The sequence below is a fragment of the Corylus avellana genome, chromosome ca5, assembly GCF_901000735.1.
Source record: "Corylus avellana chromosome ca5, CavTom2PMs-1.0".
Classification (NCBI taxonomy): domain Eukaryota; kingdom Viridiplantae; phylum Streptophyta; class Magnoliopsida; order Fagales; family Betulaceae; genus Corylus; species Corylus avellana.
In genome coordinates this window covers 662,022-684,112 of record NC_081545.1, presented here as the reverse complement: position 1 = coordinate 684,112, position 22,091 = coordinate 662,022, and the positions used below count along the sequence as shown (strand labels likewise).

General features: G+C 33.4%; 2 protein-coding genes across 5 annotated transcripts; both read right to left on the bottom strand.

Annotated features, from left to right (window-relative positions):
* Positions 1-2,630: 2,630 nt before the first annotated feature.
* On the bottom strand, positions 2,631-8,154 carry LOC132180895 (nudix hydrolase 2-like). Of its 4 annotated transcripts, none has more exons than XM_059593879.1 (9): positions 7,991-8,151; positions 7,215-7,433; positions 5,071-5,136; positions 4,798-4,935; positions 3,975-4,052; positions 3,830-3,880; positions 3,695-3,729; positions 3,421-3,529; positions 2,631-2,948 (listed from the first exon to the last, which is right to left on the bottom strand). In XM_059593879.1, exons 2-9 carry the CDS (start codon positions 7,365-7,367, stop codon positions 2,745-2,747), a joined length of 834 nt encoding a protein of 277 aa, XP_059449862.1. In that variant the 5' UTR covers positions 7,368-7,433; positions 7,991-8,151; the 3' UTR covers positions 2,631-2,744. The 4 variants fall into 4 exon arrangements, with proteins under 4 accessions (XP_059449862.1, XP_059449863.1, XP_059449864.1 ...); XM_059593880.1 differs by lacking the exon at positions 7,991-8,151 and adding an exon at positions 7,658-7,693; XM_059593881.1 differs by lacking the exon at positions 7,991-8,151 and adding an exon at positions 7,591-7,627.
* A 7,972-nt stretch (positions 8,155-16,126) lies between these two features.
* Positions 16,127-20,489, bottom strand: LOC132180600 (nudix hydrolase 2-like). Its single transcript, XM_059593487.1, has 8 exons — positions 20,295-20,489; positions 18,965-19,030; positions 18,683-18,820; positions 17,347-17,424; positions 17,206-17,256; positions 17,071-17,105; positions 16,773-16,881; positions 16,127-16,333 (listed from the first exon to the last, which is right to left on the bottom strand). Exons 1-8 carry the CDS (start codon positions 20,487-20,489, stop codon positions 16,127-16,129), a joined length of 879 nt encoding a protein of 292 aa, XP_059449470.1.
* Positions 20,490-22,091: the final 1,602 nt, after the last annotated feature.

The following is a 22,091-nucleotide window of genomic DNA, read 5'->3' as shown; positions in this document are numbered from 1 at the left end:
TATATATATATATATATATATATATATAGAGAGGCCGGAGAATCGCCAGAGGGAGAGCTCGTGATGACCGGAGGGAGGAGCAATGGTGATGACGGCCGGTGAGAGAGAGAAACACTGAGAGCTAGAGAGAGGGTGAGAGAGAGAACACCCGGTCACTAGCGAGCTAGCTAGTGAGAGAGAGAACGCGGGCGAGAGAATGCGTGTGACTGTGACGGAGACGGAGATACGGCTAGTAGAGAAAAAAAAGTGGTGGAGGGGAGGGGGCTGTGGCGCGCACGGGGGAGAAAGAAAGAGAGGGAAGGAAAAAGAAAGAAGAAAAAAAGAAGAAGAAGGAACTGAACCCAGGTTGGATTCGCGCCTTCCCGAGGTATGCTTCTTGACGTGTCAGCACAGGACACGTCAAGAAATTCTTGACGTGCCACATGTGGCCACGTCAAGAACTTCATGTGGCACGTCAAGAATTGCAAGATAAATTTTTAAATTTTAATTTATATCATTTTTTTTTTCTCTTTTATAACACATTATACATACAATATACTTAAAAACTAATTAGAGAGTAAAAAAATTAATATTCTAGATGTACAGATAATAAAATCCATTTTTTCGTGAGGCCGGGCTCAATAATCCACTCACTGATGAACATATATTTTGTGTTGGCCGGGTTTATGTGGGGTTTGCGGGTCTTATAAAATAAATGTATTATGTATGTCCTATTTTTTAAAAATTAATATGGCTATCATGTTAATATTAGTAGAATGATTTATGCATGATAATATTACTAGAATGATTTATGCTAGAATATTACTAAAGTGATTTATGCATGATAATATCATATCATATTAATATGGCTATCATTTCATTTCAAATTAATATTAATGAAATGTTTGATTCATATGCATGATAATATTAATTGGTATGATAATATTATCAAATATTAATGAAATGTTTGATTCATATTAATATGGCTACCAATTAATTTATACTAGTATGATAAAATTAATTTTTCATACCAATTAAAATTAATTTCCTACCTAATTTTTTTTAATACATATTGTATAATTAATTTACTACCTAATTATAATTATTGACGTGTGGAATAAAGGTGCCATTATGACACGTCAAAAATTTTTGATGTGTCATAATACCACGTCAAAAAATTTTGACGTGGCATTTAGACACGTCAAAACTTTTTGACGTGTTATAGTGGCATATTAAAAATTTTTGACGTGTCATAATGGCACGTCAAAAATTTTTGACGTGTTAAAATCCGACACGTCAATACATTTTTTATTGACGTGTTTATTTAGACACGTCAAAAATTATTGACGTGGCAAACATGAGTTACTGTTTGCTACGTCAATAAAGTCCCTTTTTTTTGTAGTGCTTGAAGTCTTTGTTCCCACAATGTTCAAATGTGATTACCCAACGCAGTGAATTCTATTTACCAACAATATGTATCACTTTATGATACATCTAAGTAATCAACATTTTCACATTTGGGTCCACGAACTTCTCAGAATTAAGAACCAAAATCCAAATAAGTCTTTTAAGGAGTTTATTGCATTTTTCTCAATGAACAATATTTTTCTTGAAAAGACAATTCCTTAATCCGTTCAGTGCTTTAGGAACTCAGCACATTGTACATCAATCCCGAAGACATTGCTTCGCTTGATTAAGGTAGATCATTAAGATTCGATGTATAACAGTCTTATCAAAATGGAATGCCTAGTTCTATTTGCTGGCTGCGAACTTTAAACCTTTAAGGATACAATGATTTATAGACTAAGACCTTGTGTGATAACGTTACTCATACTCACACCCATATCCATATTTAATGTTATCCTAAGACCTTTTTACATATAAGATGAACAATTTATGTAATACTCATGTAAAAGATAATATATGTCATAACATAAGGATGATATAATGAATAAACAATGTATTCATTTCTAAACATGGAATATCTTCATGGATTAAAGGATCACTGGGATTATGGGCATAATCCCAACAAATTCCCACTTGCCCTTAATTCCGGTGAGGCATATATTTGACTCACGTTCCTTCTATGTGAGATTCAAAAATCTTCTGTGACAAGGTTTTAGTGGACGGGTCTACCAAATTCTCCGTCGTTGGAATCTTAATTACAGTTGTATCTCCCTGAGATACTATTTCTCTTATGAGATGATATTTGCGCTCAATGTGTTTCCCTCTCTTATGATTCCTTGATTATTTAGATTGTGCAACTGCTCCACTATTAATTAATAGAGTAGTAATACTCTTAACACCTAGTTATTATTGTCTAACATGACGTATTGAAGTGATTTTTCCATGTTAGCCAAATAAAATAAAAACAAAAAAAAAAAGCCATATTTTAAAATATACCACATCATCGAGTGTGAATTGAGCGTAAATAATAGCTTTACTCTCTACAATAACACAAACAATATTTATAAGCATCTCAACGAGAGAAAATGGCACAGTCGGTCCTTGGACAACATTTACCAACAGTAATATTGCCCTACGATCCTAAAGTCGTGCTAAGCAGAGTTGTTTGTTAACATACACCCATTGCCTAACAAACATATATGCTTTCTGGAATATTAACGGGCATCTGCTTTCTTGCTTGAATCAATATAGAAAAGTCATAATTGACTATATTAATTTTTTTACTTGAATTTCAATACAAAAAATTTAAGGACAAATTGCATAGATCATATCATTTATTGACACTGCTATATTGAAAGCTACTGATGGCCAGAAGTTAATAGGTGTATATCTGGATTGTTGCAGTAAAGGCAGCTTGTTTTGCCAGAAGATGTAGCTGCAGATACTGGAGAAAAACCAGCATAGCCCTTATCTGACTTTGCCAAGCATATCTTGGCAACATAATTGAATAGCTCATGTTCTCGTATAAAAGGTTGGGCTGCATATTCCTCAAATGGCATCCACTAGAGAATAGAAAAGAAGAAAAAAAATGAACATAAGGAAACCTTGTTTCATATTTCAGTAATTTAGGAGGTCCTACGTTTCAATTACTTCAAATACAAGTGCAAAACATCAAACCACAAGGCCTGGTTAAAAAGTGCCCAATTGGACTTGTCAACTAGACCCTGACTCCAGCATGTGATTGTTCCTTAAATTCATTTCTTTCATAAAAAATGAACAGCAAACTGATCAATTTGGCTCATGGTCTTGCATCCATCTAGTATGATATTGGAAGAGTCAATCCAAAGAGTAGCAGCAGCTAGTAGGATTGACCAAAGTTTGATACATTTTATGCCTATTTCCACAGTGTGACTTGCCCAAAATCATTTTGATTAACAAAACTAATGCAATTTTATACTCAAAACCCAAATCCAAGTTGATGCAAATTTACTGAATGCAAAACAAGCATAGTGTGATTGTTGAAAAAAAAAGTACCTGGGCTGCTTCAACCTCCTGATCCTGTTTCTGGATGTCAAAGGAGCGTGGTTTCAACATGCAAACAAAGAACAAATCTGATTTGCTAAAGAATGACTTGTGGCTTTCCCTGTAATGAGGGCCAAAAATCAAAAAGGAGATTGAACAGCATGCAAATTATATTGAAATTTATCAAGCTAATAATACTAGCTTAGTAAAACTTGCTTTTACAGGGAAGATTTTCTGCAGACCCATCTAAAACAACAATATGTGTAATACTGAGAAAGATTCACACCTGAATGCTAAAACCTCCACAAATTCTGCATCAATCTGAAACAAAATATAAGGAATGGTCTTAGATTTGCATTGGCATGTGTAAACTCACATGTATATTTCATTTGAGTCAACCCATTGCACAATTATGACTTACTCCTGTCTCTTCTTTGACTTCCCTAACTGCAGCTGTACATATATCCTCACCCTGTAGATGCAAAATTTCAATTCAAGATGAAACACTTTTCTAAAGTGTTCGTTCTAAAGAATTAGATAAAGAACCGCACTCATAATGTACTCACTTCATTAACAACCCCAGTAGGGAACTTCCACACGCCTGTTTCTTTGAATCTACCACCATTCTCCATAACTACAAGCACCTATCATACAATAACAAAAATTTCAGTAGTCAGATATATCAAGCCATCACATTTCTGGGAAATTTAAATTTTCAAGCCAAATACACTGGAGCATGCGATTTTTTCAACAAAGAGGAAAAAAGAAACAGAGAGAAGCTATATGATATATGAACAAAGCAATCTGTACTTGAGAAACAAATGAAAACTACCGTTTGATCCATAGAGTGTACCTCATTTTTTTTACAATATTTAACAATACTCCTTTCAACTTTTCAAACTAGAAGACCATGACAGAGCTAGAAATTTATCTTTGGGGGCCAAACTAAACTTCTGATCATCAAAATTTGAAGTTCCATCTTTTGTGTTTTTGCCTTTGAGATAATCTTATGGTGTCCATTTGGTTATAGTCAGATGAATGACCAATCAATCTAAGTAATTTGCATATATATGTAATCCATGATCGAGTTGTAACTTTATTTAATAAACCATGAATTATTTTACATTTTCTTGTAAAAATTATTTACTTTGGAGGCTACAAGCCTAGCCACTTTAAAACTCCCTCACACGCAAGCATATATATACATATAGATTATGATTGGATGGAAATTTAGGAACTATCAGAATTTTCAAAACAAAAAGAATTTAAATTGATAGCATTAAGATAATCTAGAATTTAAATTGGTATTGTTTGGATGAGCATATTTAAAAACTAAGAATTAGATTACTATTGGGTAGTGACAACAATGATGATAACTGTGGGAAATACCTCTCTCTGACTGTTCATGACAAAAGCACCAATACCCACTCGACGTGAAGCATTTACAGGAAGAGTATCAGTAGTTTCAGGAATCCAATATACAAGCATTAAGTAATCTGGTTCAGCATGGTGATACCTAAATCCTTCCTGTAAAATTAGTAGAACAAGATTATGAAGCAGGATTTGGAAAGACTGTACACCAATAACTGCACAGTTTTACATCCAAAGTATGTTTTTTCTGAAGCCAACCCAGCATATGGTCTAAGTTGGAAATGTCTTTACCTTAACTGCAACTTCAACAAGATTTACTTGTTCGATAGGCAATTTGATCCACACACCCCTCTTCCCCTGCAAATTATATTCCAAATTCATAACATATTAGGGCATATAGCAACTACTTCCACATTAAATCCACATTAGGTATGCGGAAGATCGAGTAATCTCAAATGAAATGGCTATTCCTATAGAATAAGTACTGTTCTATTATTTGGTTGTGCATTATTCCATAAAATAGATATTTACATGATAACGGGGAATATCCCCGATGGTTATTCATTGAGGAATAAACTATATATTTTTTTTTAAAAGACCCACATTAATTTTTTGTTCTTTTTCAAACCTGAATTCAATGAAAACTAAAAACAAAACTAAAGTTGAATGAATTCAATTGGTGAGATGGTTGGCCACCCATCGCAAAACACTAGGAGTGGTTGCACCACTTCTAGAGTCTCTTGTGGTGGACCCAAAGAGGTTTCAAGGGTAGTTGCATCACTCCCCGGCTAATACCTTTGGCCATCCTCTTATGCTCATTGGGAGTGACCACACTACCCCTTGTGTTTTGGTATAAGACAATGGCCGACCACCCTCATTTCATTTATTTATTTAAAAAAAAAAAAAAACAATTGGATTTGAACAAAAGGACAATAAGGTTTTAGTTTTTTGAAAAACACTGTTTATTCCAATGGAAATAGCCTCCTTGTTTTGTTAGGGTGAGGTAGTCGGCCACCGATAGAGCTTTCATACTTCTTTTTTTCTTTATAATTTTGATTTCAAGTGAAAACATACGTGTTCTCACCAAACAAAAAGAATATAGACGCTCGTTGGACATATATTAAAAAATAATAATAAAAAAATTTTGTTATTTTTTTTTAAGTTAAATTTTTATGGGTTAATATTTAATTTTTAATGCCTCAAAACTTGTTTTTGGATTCAAAACTAAAATTTAGGGGTAGAAGGTTAACCCTTTAGGGATTGTATCACCCAAAAGGGATTCGATTATCCTAAACTTGGTGCTAATACCTCAAATTTGAATTTCCCTTTAATATCTATCTTTTTCTATTTATTTTTTTAAAAAAAAATATATATATATATGACGTTATTTAAAAAAAAAAAAGAAAAAAACCTTGGCCACTTCAGACTTTGGCAGACGCTCGGATGACCCCATGCTGCCGAAAATCTCTACTCTATATATATATATAGGGATCCCGAAGGTTTTCCCCGAATATTGGTTACCGACTGACGTGGCTGCAGTTTACTAAACTGCAGTTAAGTTTTTTTTTAATAAAAATAAACCCACTCACCCACCCACCCATGCATGACCTATCCTATCCCCTTCACCTTCTTCTCTCTCTCCCACAGTACACTTCTATCTCTCCCCCACACCCCAACCTCAGCTTCCCGAATATTTCTTCACATTTTTGCATCACAAATTGATGTAAAAGCAACAAAATAACCCAAAAAAAGAATTGGACAAATCTGAGAATATAAAAAAAGAATTGGGCAAATCTGAGACTACAAATCAATCCACTGCAACTATATAAATTTCATCACATATTTGCATCATAAACTGATGTAAAAACAAAAAAATAAAAAATAACAAACAAAAGTGGGCTAGGCAGCGTGGTGGGCAGCCGGCTGGACGGGGGGATCGGCCTGGGAGTGAGTGGTGGCCTATTCTAGCCGGCTGGGCCGGGGCGGTGGGTGCGGCCTACTCCGACCATGCTGTGGGCTGGGTGGCGTTGGATTTAAGAAGACGGTTGGGGGGAGGATCGGGCTGGGCGTGGGTGGCAGGTCACGCTGGTGGGTGGGCGTTGCCGGAGTCGCAGATCTATCGCCGGTGGCTATGTCTTTCAGTGGGTTTCATCCCAGCGTGGGCGCGTATCCGTTCTGGTGCATTGGGTGGTCATGGCTTCGCCGGAAACTGAGGTTGGAGTGTGGGGGAGAGAAAGAAGTGTGCTATGGGAGAGAGAAGAAGGTGAAGGGGATAGGATAGGGCATGCGTGTGTGGGTGGGTGAGTCGATTTATTTTTATTAAAAAAACACTTAACTACAGTCACGTCAGTCTAGAACCAATATTTGGGAAAACCTTTAGGATCTCTAGCATTTCTATATATATATATATATATATATATATATATATAAAATACCTGTTGCTTCCATTGCGATATTGAAGCTTTGAGCGAAGTAGCAAAGTCTTTGGAATCCATGGGATGATGCTCCATGTTTACACGAACTCCTCCATACAAATCATTAACTGAGCTTAACAACTCCACCTGTTGAACTCTCTCATTCTCCCCCATCACCTCCTTGCTGACATGGTACTTGTTGGAGCCGACATGTTTCTTATCAAGAAAGGGATCTTCCACCTATACGATTAATAATAAAAAAAAAGCAATCATGCACTAAAAAATTCACACACCACAGCAGTATATATCTTGAAAACACAAATATTGGCAGGCAGCATCTGCCATCTGGCTACCAGTCAACGCCAAAAAAAAAAAAAAAAAACAAAAATTCAACAACCTAAACATGCAATCGCCTAAACACATATTTGAGAAGCTGCATGACGATGAGGATGAGGATGATATACCAAAAGTAGGCCTCTTATGAACGGCTGCCAAATGATGAAGATGATGCCAGATTAATTAAGGGTGTTGTTAACCTCTGCATAATATATATATATATATATATATATGAAGACTAACAACCTAAACATGCAATCGCCTAAACACATATTTGAGAAGCTGCATGACGATGAGGATGAGGATGATATACCAAAAGTAGGCCTCTTATGAACGGCTGCCAAATGATGAAGATGATGCCAGATTAAGGGTGTTGTTAACCTCTGCATAATATATATATATATATAAAGAATTGCAAAAAAACATGCGGATTTGTATAGCTTCGGAGCCATTTAAATTACCTTGTTTTTCCGTCGGAACACAGAATCCAGAAGACAACTTCCGTGCAGTCCTTGTCTCTAGAGACTTTGAATGAGTCCTCTTCAGTTCAAGGGAAGATACGGGATATGTGAATATATATACAACAAGGGTTTTCCTATGTCTAACGCATACGCAGTGCGGCTCAATGGCTAGGCCATAGTCGCCTAGGGCCCCAGTTATGAAGGCTCAAAAAATTTTTTAAAAAGGCCCAAAATTTTTTTTAATAAGGCTTAAAAAAATTTTTAATTTTATTTTTAACATAAGGCATATTTTTTTTTTTTTTTTTTTTTTTTTAAATAAGGCCCAAAATTTTTTCCCATAAAAAAAGTTTAGGTCTCTAAAATAAGGCCTCATATAATAACTCAATTGTAAAATAAAATCAATTAATCCAAAAAAATAAATATGCCACATCAATTTTTTTGGGCAACTAGTTAAAAGTTAAACTTAAAAGTCATGAAACAACAATAAGAATGAAAATAATAATAATATTATTAAAATAAATATTATTTAATTAATATTTAAATATTTTTTTTAAAAAAAAAGGCCCAACTTCAAAATTTCGCCTAAAACCCCCAAATACATTCAGCGAGCCCTGCGCATACGTTGCTGCTTTTCCTGACTCGAAGATTTCTGGTTAATTTGCTTCTTCCCAACCGTTAACTAATTTTCATTTTCTGAAAATTATTTAAATACAAGCCCTTTTTTGAACTACTCCAAAGCCGGCTCCATAGATAATCCCATCATAAAGATTAATGTGAATTCGAAATAATTCCTTTTACAAATGTGGTTTTATTGTTCAATTTTTAAAATTTATTTTTATTCTAGTATATATATTATAAACCGTGCTTCTTTAATTTTTAAATATTTTTAATTATAGATGTCTACTAGAAATTGATATGAGTAACTTCAAAAAAAAAAAAAAAAAAAAAAAAAAGAGAAAGAGAAAAACTAAAAAATTAATTGAATCTCAAATTAAAGGAGCTCTAAATATATAATTCATTATAAAATTTTATTTAATTTAATTGGAGAGGTAAAAGATTATAATAAATTCATCCAATTATTCGAGTCTTGAAGCGTACGTGGGAATAAGACTAAAGAAATTGTTATTTGAGACTTGGTCGTCGGTCGTTGCCGGCCGTAGGGGACGCGCGCAAAGACTTCAGAAATGGAATGCGCCCCCTGTCCTGTCCAATTGTCTTTGTCTTTGTCCTAGAAAGAAAGTTAATGATTCTTTCATGTTAATATCAAGGAAAATGATAGAATATTCATGGAGAGGGTCTGGTCGTTTGTTAAACAATTTTGTCGTGAATATTTTGTTTGAGTAGTAATAAAAAAAAAAATATTGACGTGATATAAAGTAAAATAAATTTTAAATTTTTTATGAAAAAAATTGTTTAGTAATAGTTTTAAAAGGAAGTTAACTTTTTCTTCTTCTTCTTCTTTTTTTTTTTTTTTTTTTTCAGAGAAATGAAAATATTAAGAAGTTGTTTGCCTTACATCACTTTCAATTCATAATAAAGGGTGTCAACTTGATAATGCAGATATACATGTCGTTTGCTATGCATTGCGTGGTTGCTCAAAAGTGATCGAATCAATGAAAACAAAAAACAAAAAAGAAAAGACAAAAAGAGGAGACTTTTTATGGGTCTCCTTTTCTATAAAGAGATTTGAAAGAACATGAATTTTTTTATAAATTGGTTGGTAGGAAATTTTTTACAGATGGAAATTATTATTATTATTATTTTAATAATATGTACTTTTTACGTGCTTTTTAAATAGCTTAAATTATACATATCGCTTTAAATGCGGGTTTGTTAAAGGGTTCTATACACATGACCAATGAGCACGCTAGCGCAAAAGTCGTTGTACTTACGCACATGCTCTTTTGCCTGAATCAATATTGACAAAATTGTCTTCTGTTTTTCTTTTCAGAGTTAACCCATGCTACAAGTCATAATTGACTACATTTTTTTTTATTGGAATTTCAATATGAATTTTACTACAATCTAGCTTGTTGAAAATGTATGCCCAATTTTGTCGTGCCTCTAAATTTTAAAAAGTTATGCAAGGTTTTAATTTATTAGTCCCTTTCGGTCATTCCCATCCGTTTGGATTTTCTTTATTAAATCCTCAAGAATGAAGCAAAAATGACAAAAATACTCTTTCGTAAATTTTACTTAAAAGCTTTATTTCTCAAACATAATCCCAAATATGCTAAACATACAGTTTTTTTTTTCCTAAAAAATTACGTTTTGCTTTAAAAGCTTCATTTCTCCCTGCAATTCCAAATAGCTCTAAGTCATATCAATGTTTATTTTGGATGCCTTTCCTATGTTTTTGTTAGGGGAATGAGTTTGTGGTAATACAATTTTCCTTCTCCATTCTTTGAATTTTTCTTTGCTGCGGTTACACTATCTCTAGAGCTGCCAATTTGGGCGTCTTATTGCACACCAACACCATTAGCTCAGTTGCTCCATATACATTTCATGTTTTTTGATCTACATCAAACCTCGGAAGACAAGAAAGAAAAGGTGCCAAATTATGCTACTTAAAAATCAGGATTTCAGTTAATTGAATTGCTACAAAGCAATTGATTATTGTTCATTTTGTTTACTTATTACAATAATCCTTTCATTACCTACCCTAGCTAGCTAGTTGGTGTTGTGGATTTTGACAAAAGAACTTTTCTTGTTCTTCAAGAACTTCAAGAAAGTGAAAGATCGTAGCCTCTAGAACTTCTCACCAATGACTGATTATAACCAAAAGAGAGTGTGGGCTTTTGCTTGGCTCCTCAAAACTTAAACTTTTGTTCTTCGTGAGTTAACATAAAGAACTAATATGATCAAAAACACTTGATTGAATATTTTGAGAGCCTTAGGCTCCTCTCTATTTATAGGCACAGCTAGGGAGAGAAGTTTCAAATTTAAGCAATGTGTGACATGATGCAAAATAGAGTCCAAGTCGGACTTGGACACTGGGTGGCCTGCTAGGGCAAACCCTAGCCTCCACCTATGTGGGCGCACGACCTAGGGAGAAACTCTCTGTGGGCCGTGCATCTCCTTGCCCTGGAGCATGGGCCTAAAGCTTAAATCCCAGGCCCTTTTCTTTGCAGTCCTAAGCCCAGGCCCAGAAATTAATTTCTGGCCTTATGCCTTCATGCTTTATTTAAAGTGCATGGGTTTTATCCCAAGCTCAACTTTAAATAATTTATTTAGCCCATGTTTTAATTAAATAAAACACTTAACCCAAATATAAATAAGAGAGCCTATTATATGGTTAACATATATATCAGCTTAGTGAGGGACCTAAAGAAAAAAAAAATTATTGGCTTAAATATTTCAGTAATTATGTCTCCCGACATTTGTTACGCGATAATATTTTAATCACAATTAATTACACTAAATAATTGTGACTGTACTCCAACAAATATTTTTGCTTAAAAACAATTAATTCCTTTAACTTAATAATAACTTGTGGTTCGTCCATGAAAACTTCTGTTGCAAAATTAAGGCCAAATATACTACCACTTAATTCTATACCTCTTTTCTTTAAGTCACTAATTTTATGATATTCTCATGATGCGATAAAGCACATATATATTTTGGTATACCAACCAAAATGCTCTGGCCAGAGACTTGAGAACAATATCCATAAAATCTATATCAAGGAAAAATTTCTTATCTATTTGTCTACCTGACAAAAGATTTGGATTTCTTCTTGAAGCCTGTGTTCCCACAATGTTCAAATGTGATTACCCAACGCAATGAATTCTATTTACCGATGATAGGTATCACTTTACGATACATCTAAGTAATCAACATTTTTCACATTTGGGTCCACGAACTTCTCAAAATTTAGAACCAAAGTCCAAATAAGTCTTTTAAGGAGTTTATTGCCTTTTTTCTCAATGTACAATATTTTTCTTGAAATGACAACTCCTTGGTCCGTTCAATGCTTTAGGAACTCAGCACACTACACATCAATCCCGAAGACACTGCTTCGGTTGATCAAGGTAGATCATTAAGATTCGATGTATAACAGTCTTATCAAAATGGAATGCGCAGTTCCATTTGCTGGCTGTGAACTTTAAACCTTTAAGGATACAAGGATTTATGGACTAAGACCTTGTGTGATAACGTTACTCACACCCATATCCATATTCAATGTTATCCTAGGACCTTTTTACATATAAAATGAACAATTTATGTAATACTCATGTAAAAGATAATATATGTCGTCATAACATAAGGATGATATAATGAATAAACAATGTATTCATTTCTAAACATGGAATGTATTCATGGATTAAAGATTCACTGGGATTATGGGCATAATCCCAACAAACTCCCACTTGCCCTTAATTCCAGTGAGACATATATTTGACTCACGTTTCTTTCATGTGAGATTAAAAAATCTTCTGTGGCAAGGTTTTAGTGGACGGGTCTGCCAAATTCTCGGTCGTTGGAATCTTAACTACAGTTGTATCTCCCTGAGATACTATTTCTCTTATAAGATGATATTTGTGCTCGATGTGTTTCCATCTCCTATGATTCCTTGACTTTTTAGATTGTACAACTGCTCCACTGTTAATTAATAGAGTAGTGATACGACTCTTCGCACCTATTTATCATTGTCTAACCTGGCGTATTTTAAGTGATTTTTCCATGTTAGCCAAATAAAATAAATACAAATACACAAAAAAAAAAAGTCATATTTTAAAATATACCACATCATCGGGTGTGAATTGAGCGTAAATAATAGCTTTACTCTCTACAATAACACAAACAATATTTATCGGCATCTCAATGAGAGAAAATGGCACAGTTGGTCCTTGAACTAGGGCTGTAAATGAGCCAACACACTCGACAGCTCGCTCGCTACCCGCTTGGCTAAGCTCGAGCTCGACACTGTATAAGCTTGCTCGTTACTGTTGAAACTCGCTCGATTAACTAGTGACGCATACCCGACTCGCTCGATTAAGCTCGACGGGGGCTCGTGAGTTCGACTCGTTTAACTCGAGCTCGTTCAGCTCGCCTGGCTCATTAGCTCGACTCGTTTGCTCATTAATAGATCTTATATATATATATACAAAATATATTAATATATTACAAAAAAATAGTTATATAAATTTAAATACATATAATAGTAATTAAGTAATTTATGTTATATAGGATCCAATTACAATTCAAATACTTAATCATATTATTCATCTACAAATGACAATGTAATTCATATAATATGAAATTAAGTAATTGGCATTGAATTCAACAATGTTTTGCTTATAATCACAATTGAAGTATTAATGTATTGTCATTACTTATTATAATTTATATGATTATATCATATGATCAAATATCAATTGATCATTAAATTATATGATTATCTAATAACAAATTATACATATATAATATGATATAAGTATGCAAATTGATACTAATACAATAATTAAGTGCCGTCCTCAAGAGGTAGCTCAATCGGCTAGGACCACGCCTAATGAAGCGGAGGTCACTAATTCAAATCCCCCTCCCACCTCTTGTGCGGACATGTCAAAAAATAATAATAATAATAATAATAATAATAATTAAGTGCCTAGAAACTTTGTTCCAACTTCCAATGTATGTTATAAGTTCATAGACGTTTTAAATTATAATTATACATATATATTGAATATTACAAATGTATAAGATCAATAATTAATCATATGATTCAATGACAATTTAAATACTTAATCATAGTATTTGTGTACAATAAAAATGTCATTCGTATAATATCAAATTAAGTAATTGGCATTGGATTCCACAATGTGATGTTTATAACCACAATTAAAGTATTAATGTATTGTCATTATAATTTACATGATTATATCGCATAATCAATTGATCATTAAATCATATGATTATCTAATAACAAATTATACATATATAATATGACATAAGTATACAAATTGATACTTATGGGCCGCTTCCCACCTAGTGTTTGGAAGCATTCCCATAGGATCATCTATTCTCTTGTCCATTCGGATCAAGAGTGGAAAAGATCCCCCTTGTAACCTTTTCCCCCTTTCAATAATAATAATAAAAAAATATACAAATTGATACTAATACAATAACTAAGAATCTAAAAACTTCGTTCCAATTTCCAATGTATGTTATAAGTCCACATACATTATAAGTTATAATTATACATATATATTGAATAATACAAATGTATAAGATCAATACTTAATCATATGATTAAATGACAATTCAAATACTTAATTATATTTTCTAAAAAAAGAAAATACTTAATCATAGTATTCATATACAATGATAATGTTATTCGTATAATATCAAATTAAGTAATTAACATTGGATTCAACAATGTGTTACTTATAACCACAATTGAAGTATTAATGTATTGCCATTGGAATTTATATGGTTATATCGCATGATCTATTGATCATTAAATCATATGATTATTTAATAACAAATCATATAATGGAATTTGTAATTTAAGCCAACCAATTTTACATTTATCCCTAAATTATAATTATACATATATAATAACAACTATATAATAACAACTTTTTTTAATTCCATTTTGTAACCATTTTTTAAACCATTTCTTAGTCAAAATTATGTCGTTTTGGGCTTATATTTAATTGATTATTTTTGTCATATGTGGTCAGCCATTGCTGCTCGCTTGCCTGGAAGGACAGACAACAAAATCAAAAATTCCTTTTACACCAACTTTCCACTTTCCCCCACCTTCCCCCATGCCACTTGCTCTTTCTTCCATTTTATTTTCTTCTTTTTCATTCCTCGCCTCCCACTTCCAGCACACTTCATCTTTTTCTTTTCTTCTTCTTTTATTCCTTCTTCAACCTTATCTGCTGACAGCTAAATCTGGCTTTCCTCTTTTCTTTCCATATCTGCAGAACTTAGACTAGAGCATAAAAAATGCTTGCTTTTCTCAATCATGGAGGAGGGCAAGATTTGCAAGCTGATCTTCGTCCCAACACCATTAAAAAACTCTAAACACTGTACTGGCAGTTGGGACCAAGAGACATTTGTGGTGGTTGATGGTTACTTGCTCTTTTTTCTCACTCACAGCACACTTGTTGAGAGAGAAAAGAGAAGTGAAGTTGAGCGAGAGGGAGGTTGTGAAATTACAGAAGAGAGAGAGTTGGGCTGAGAAGTGAAGTTGAGCGAGAGGGAGAGAAGAGAGAACCAGAGTTGAGAGAGAAAAGAATGAGACAGAGGGATAGAGTTTGGGTGTGTTATACTTGTGAAGCTTTTCCTTGTCCCACATCGAAAAAAGAAGCAAACACTATATCATCTCACTTCTATAAATTGAATGGCACAACATTCTCTAAGCCAACCATCCAAGTCTTTGCCACCTAGTGGCCGGGTTGTGAATAAATAACTATAATGCCCTAGATGCTCAACCATTTAAATTTTAAATGGTGAAAAGAAATCAATTTTTTGAGTAAAGTTGATTTATTAAAAGTAAAATTTTCAAGCTAGCTTATTAGCTAAGCTTGAGCTTGCATGTTCTTACCTAACGAGAACAAGGTGTGAGCCAAGTCGGGCTATTCAAGGGCTTGGTTCACTTGAAATCAAATTTTTATCGATCTTGAGCTCGATCCTGAGCACCAGATTTTTCTAATGGGCCGGTCTTGAGCCAAGGGTTCTTAGCTCGGTTCGATTAAATATTTTCTTAAATGAGCCAAGCTCGAATATTTTCTTAAATGAGCCAAGCCGAGTTTGCTAATACTTGGCTCAGCTTGGCTTATTTACAGCCGTACTTGAACAACATTTATCAACAGCAATATTGACCTACAATCCTAAAGTCGTGCCAAGCAGAGTTGTTTGTTAACATACACCGATTGCATAACAAACATATATGCTTTTTGGAATAGTCGTATGACCAACCCTTCAAGGGGTTCTATAATATACAATACCTAAGAGCACGCTAGCACAAAAGCCGTTGCACTAACGGGCATCTGCTTTCTTGCTTGAAGCAATATAGAAAAGACATAATTGACTATATTAATTTTTTTATTTGAATTTCAATACGAAAAATATAAGGCCAACTTGCATAGATCATATCATTTATTGACACTGCCATATTGAAAGCTACTGCTGATGGTCAGAAGTTAATAGGTGTATATCTGGATTGTTGCAGTGAAGGCAGCTTGTTTTGCCAGAAGATGTAGATGTAGATATTGGAGAAAAACCAGCATAGTTCTTATCTGACTTTGCTAAGCATATCTTGGCAACATAATTGAATTGCTTGTGTTCTCGGATAAAAGGTTGGGCTGCATAGTCCTCAACTGGCATCCACTAGAGAAAAGAAAAGAAAAGAAAAAAATGAACATAAGGAAACCTTGTTTCATATTTCAGTAATTTAGGAGGCCCTACTTTTCAATTACTTCAAATATAAGTGCAAAACATCAAACCACAAGGCCTGGACTCCAGCATGTGATTGTTCCTTAAATTCATTTCTTTCATCAAATACGAACAGCAAACTGATTAATTTGGCTCATGGTCTTGGATCTATGTAGTATGATTTTCGAAGAGTTAATCCAAAGAGTAGCAGCAGCTACTAGGATTGACAAAAGTTTGATACATTTTATGCCTATTTCCAGAGTGTGGCTTGCCCAAATTAAATCATTTTGATTAACAAAACTAATGGAAATTTTACTCAAAACCCTAATGCAAGTTGATGCAAATTTACTGAAAGCAAAACAAGCATAGTGTTACTGTTGAAAAAAAAAAGTACCTGGGCTGCTTCAACCTCTTGATCCTGTTTCTGGATGTCAAAGGAGCATGGTTTCAACATGCAAACAAAGAACAAATCTGATTTGCTAAAGAATGATTTGTGGCTTTCCCTGTAATGAGGGCCAAAAATCAAAAAGGAGATTGAGGAGCATGCAAATTATATTGAAAATTTATCAAAATCCAGTAAGACCAGCTTAGTAAAACTTGCTTTTACAGGGAAGATTTTCTGTAGACTCATCTAAAACAACAATATGTGCAAATGCATGGGGAGAGAGATAATACTGAAAAAAAAATTGTACCTGAATGCTAAAACTTCCACAAATTCTGCATCAATCTGAAACAAAATATAAGGAATGGTCTTAGATTTGCATTGGCATGTGTAAACCCACATATATATTTCATTTGAGTCAACCAATTGCACAAATATGACTTACTCCTGTCTCTTCTTTGACTTCCCTAACTGCAGCTGTACCTATATCCTCACCCTGTGGATGCAAAATTTCAATTCAAGGTGAAACACTTTTCTAAAATGTTGTAAAGAATTGGATAAAGAACTGCACTCATAATGTACTCACTTCATTAACAACCCCAGTAGGGAACTTCCATACGCCTGTTCCTTTGAATCTGCCACCATTCTCCATAACTACAAGCACCTATCATACAATAACATCAATTTCAGTAGTCAGATATATTAAGCCATCACATTCCTGGGAAATTGAAATTTTCAAGCCAAATACACTGAAGCATGTTATTTTTTCCAAAAAAGGAGAAAATAAACAGAGAGAAGCTATATGATATCTGAACAAAGCAATCTGTACTTGTGACACAAATGAAAACTACCATTTGATCCATAGAGTTTGCCTTTTTTTACAATATTTAGGAAAAAAAATATAAAAAGGTCCCCCTAAACTCTCAAAATGTTCAAAAGGTGCTAAAGAAGCGTATCAAACTATCAAAGTGTGTAAAAAAGGTCACATATTTTTTTATATTCCAATCATACCCTTATTCTTTTAAAAACAAAAATAAAAAATTCATAAAATAAAAAACTAAAAATTTAATTTTTTTTTTTAAAAAAAAAGAAAAAGAAAAAAGAAAAAAGGAAAGGGGCGGCTTTCATTTTTTTTAGTTTCATTTTTTTTACTAAGAATAACACGTGTCGCTATTTTTATTTGCGTCGACATCACATTTAACAGAATTTATCATATTTTTTAACAGAATTTGACTCCAGAGACTAAATTATTTTTTTGGAATATCTTAGAAAACTTTGATTTTACTTTCATACGACATGATGTGATTGATTTGTAATTTAGGCCAACTACAGTGACTAATTATTTATTTATTCCAAAAAAAAATTTGTATTTATTCACCCATTGTTTTTTTTTTCTTTTTAAAATATTGTTTGGTTTTTTTTTCATTGTTTTATTATTTTATTTTTAAAAAAGAATAGGGGTATTGTAGGAATATAAAAAATAAGTGGCATTTTTGATACATTTTGGTAGTTTGATGGGTTATTTTAGTACATTTTGAACATTATATGATTCTATCGTAAACGGCTGTTAATTTGGAGGTTTTTTTTTTATATTTTTTCCCAATATTTAACATTATTACTTTCAACTTTTCAAACCAAAAGACCATGACAATTATATAATTTGCTATATATTTAATCCATGATAGAGTTGTAACTTTAATAAAAACATTAATTACTCTACATTTTCTTGTAAAAATTATATACTTTGGAAACTAATAGATCGATAAGCCTAGCCACTTGAAAACTCCCTTACACGTGTGTGTTTATATATATATATATATATATATATATATATACTTAGATTGTGATTGGATGGAAAATTTAAGAACTACTAGAATTTTCAAAACCATGATGCATGGTAATTAACTGTGTCTGGGAAATACCTCTCTTTGACTGTTCATGACAAAAGCACCAATACCTACTCGATGTGAAGCATTTGCAGGAAGAGTATCAGTAGTTTCAGGAATCCAATATATAAGCATTAAGTAATCTGGTTCAGCATGATGATACCTAAATCCTTCCTGTAAAATTAGTAGAACAAGATTATGAAGCAGGATTTGGAAGACTATACGCCAATAACCACAGTCTACACAGTTTTACATTCAAGGTATGTTTTTCTAAAGCTAACCCAGCATATGGTCTAAGTTGGAAATTAATGTGTTTACCTTAACTGCAACTTCAACAAGATTTACTTGTTCGATAGGCAATTTGATCCACACACCCCTCTTCTCCTGCAAATTATATTCCATATTCATAACATATTAGGGCATATAGCAGCTACTTCCGCATTAATTAATAGCTATTCCTATAGAATAAGTATTATTCTTTTATTTGATTCTACGTTATTCCATAAAATAGATATTTACATGATAATGGTAGGATTAAATACCTAATACCCCCTAAGGTTACATTTCTTTATTTTTTCCCCTTAGGATTTGATTTTTATCAAGGTACCTGTGGTTTTGATAAAGACCAATTTGGTCCTTCCATTAGTTGACTTAACGGAAGTCCACGTCATTAACACGTGGACCAATTAAAATTCGACACTTGACATAAGTGGTCACGTCATTAGTGATGATGTGGCAACCTAATTAAATTTTTTATTTAAAAAAAAAAAATCGAGGTGGCTATGGCCACCCCCAAGACCCATTGGTGGTGGTTTTGGCCACCCCCTTGGCTCCATGGGGGTGGCCGAAACCACCCTCATGGCCAAAGGGGATGGCTCCATGGCCAAAGGCTACCCTCAAATGGCCAAGGCCCAATTTTTTTTTTTTTTTTTTTTTTTTTTCTCTTTCTTTTTTTTTCTTTTTTGAAAAAAATATCTTTTTTTTAAAATAAAAAAATTTAATTAGGTGGCCACGTCATCACTGATGACTTGGCCACTTATGCCAATTGTCAAATTTTATTTGATTCACGTGTCAGTGACGTAGACTTCTGTTAAGTCAATTAATGGTCAATAGACGGAATGACCAATTTGGTCTTTATTAAAACCATAGGCACCTCTTGTAATAAAAATCAAACCCTAAAGGGAAAAAATAAAGAAATAAAACCCTAGAGGGTATTAAATATTTAACTCTAATGGTTATTCCCTAATATATAGTTATTCATGGAGGAATAAACTGTGTTTTTTTAAAAGATCCACATTAATTTTTTTATTCTTTTTCAAACCCAAATCCAAAGAAGACTAAAAACAAAACAAAAACCGAATGAATTCGATGGGTGGGGTGTTTGGCCACTAAGAGTGGTCACACCACCTCTAAAGTTTCTCGCGGTGGTGAACCCAAAAGGGTTTTAGGGTAGTTGCACAACTTCCCAGTACCTTTGGTCATGATCCTCCTATGCTCATTGGGGTGACCACATGACCGCCCCTCGTGTTTTGGCACAAGCTGGTGGATGACCACCCTCATTTCATTTATTTATTAAAAACAAAAAAAAAGAAAAGAAAAACAAAACAAAACAAAAAACAATTGGATTTGATATATATATATATACTACCTGTTGCTTCCATTGTGATATTGAAGCTTTAAGCAAAGTAGCAAAGGCATTGGAATCCATGGGATGATGCTCCATGTTTACACGAACTCCTCCATACAAATCATCCACTGAGCTTAACAAGTCCAACTGTTGAGCTCTCTCATTTTCCCCCATCACAGGCTTCATTGCTGACATGGAACTTGTTGGAGCCGACATGTTTTTTCTTATCAAGAAAGGGAATCTTCCACCTGTACGAGATTAAAAAAAGAAAGCAATTACGAACTAAAAAATTCACACACCACAGCAGTATATATCTTGAAAACACAAATATTGGCAGCATCTGCCATCTGGGTACCAGCCAACGCAAAAAAAAAAAAGTCAACAACCCAAACATGCAACCGCCTAAACACATATTTGAGAAGCTGCATGATGATGGTGAGGATGAGGATGATGATGATATACCAAAAGTAGGCCTCTTTGGAACTGCTGCCAAATGATGAAGATGATGCCAGATTAAGGGTGTTGTTAACCTCTGCATAATTTATATATATATAAAGAATTCCAAACAAACATGCGGATTTGTATAGCTTGGGAGCCATTTAAATTACCTTGCTTTTTCCGTCGTAACACAGAATCCAGAAGACAACTTCCGTGCAGTTCTTGTTTCTTGGGACTTTGAATGAAGGATTTTGAACGAGTCCTCTTCAGTTCAAGGGAAGATACGGGACATTAATTTGAATATATATACAATTTCTCTATATCTTACGTTACGCGTATACGTTGCTTTTCTTGACACGTAGGTTTCCCGGTTAATGTTTGGCTTCTTCCCTACCGTTTACTTTTCATTCTCAAAATTATTTAAATATATACAAGCCGCCCTTTTTTTTTACTACTCGGCTTACGCGGCTGGCCGGGCGAAGTGAAACTTCCATGTTAGCCACTAAAAAGGATCGAGAAATGTTTGGTATCTTTGTTTGTTTATTTCTTTATTTTTATTTTTTTTTGGTGTTGTTTTGGTTTTAGGTGTATATTATTTTTTAAAGAAGTTAAAAATTAAACTGGCTCTTGTTTTTCTCACCTAGTTTTTAGAAAATAATACTCATGAGAACATAAGAAAGACATACTATTTTCCAAAAAGGTTTAGGGATATGGCAGTGTACGTGATACTACAACGACGTTAATGTAAAAACATTTGTCCAAAGCCGGCTCCATCATTAGGCCGATGAGTAATGTTAGAATTTTCTTTGTATCATCTCAAATATGATGACTTTTAAAATCATAATAGATTAAAATATAATAGTGATCATTTCAAATTTAATAGTGATTTTAAAAGGTGTATTATATTTGGGAGGACATACACAAGATTCTTCTTACAGCATTATTCTAGGTTGATTATGCTAAGGCCTTAGGCCCCAATTAATGAATATTAATAATTATTTTTTTCATAAAAAATATTTAAATGCCTAATAATAGTCAATATTATTTAATTAAGGCTCCAAAATATGGTAAATAAGTAATTAAAATAGTATTAACTTTTAATAAAGAGATTTGAAAGAACATGAATTTTTTATAAATTGGTTGGTAGGAAATTTTTTTAATCCTTAGAATGTGAGAATTACGTTTTTTTTTTTTTTTTTTTTTTTTTAATAATATATATTTTTTACATGCTTTTTTAATAGCTTAAATAATACATGTAGCTTTAGAGACGGATTTGTTAAAGGGTTCTATAATATACATTCCCCATGAGCACGTTAGAGCAAAAGTTAATTAGTACATCTGTTTTTTTTCAGAGTTAGCCCATGCTACAAGTCATAATTG

What these genes read in the sequence shown, in the direction of transcription:
- LOC132180895 (XM_059593879.1), bottom strand. Translation starts at nt 7,367, where the DNA reads ATGGGGGAGAATGAGAGAGTTCAACAGGTGGAGTTGTTAAGCTCAGTT. An exon ending in TTGTTGAAGTTGCAGTTAAG is followed by an intron (nt 4,936 to 5,070) that starts GTAAAGACATTT and finishes CTAATTTTACAG; the next exon opens with GAAGGATTTAGGTATCACCA. An exon ending in CTACTGGGGTTGTTAATGAA is followed by an intron (nt 3,881 to 3,974) that starts GTGAGTACATTA and finishes TTGCATCTACAG; the next exon opens with GGTGAGGATATATGTACAGC.
- LOC132180600 (XM_059593487.1), bottom strand. Translation starts at nt 20,489, where the DNA reads ATGTCGGCTCCAACAAGTTCCATGTCAGCAATGAAGCCTGTGATGGGG. An exon ending in TATCACAATGGAAGCAACAG is followed by an intron (nt 19,031 to 20,294) that starts GTAGTATATATA and finishes TATAATTTGCAG; the next exon opens with GAGAAGAGGGGTGTGTGGAT. An exon ending in AAGTCAAAGAAGAGACAGGA is followed by an intron (nt 17,106 to 17,205) that starts GTAAGTCATATT and finishes ATTTTGTTTCAG; the next exon opens with ATTGATGCAGAATTTGTGGA.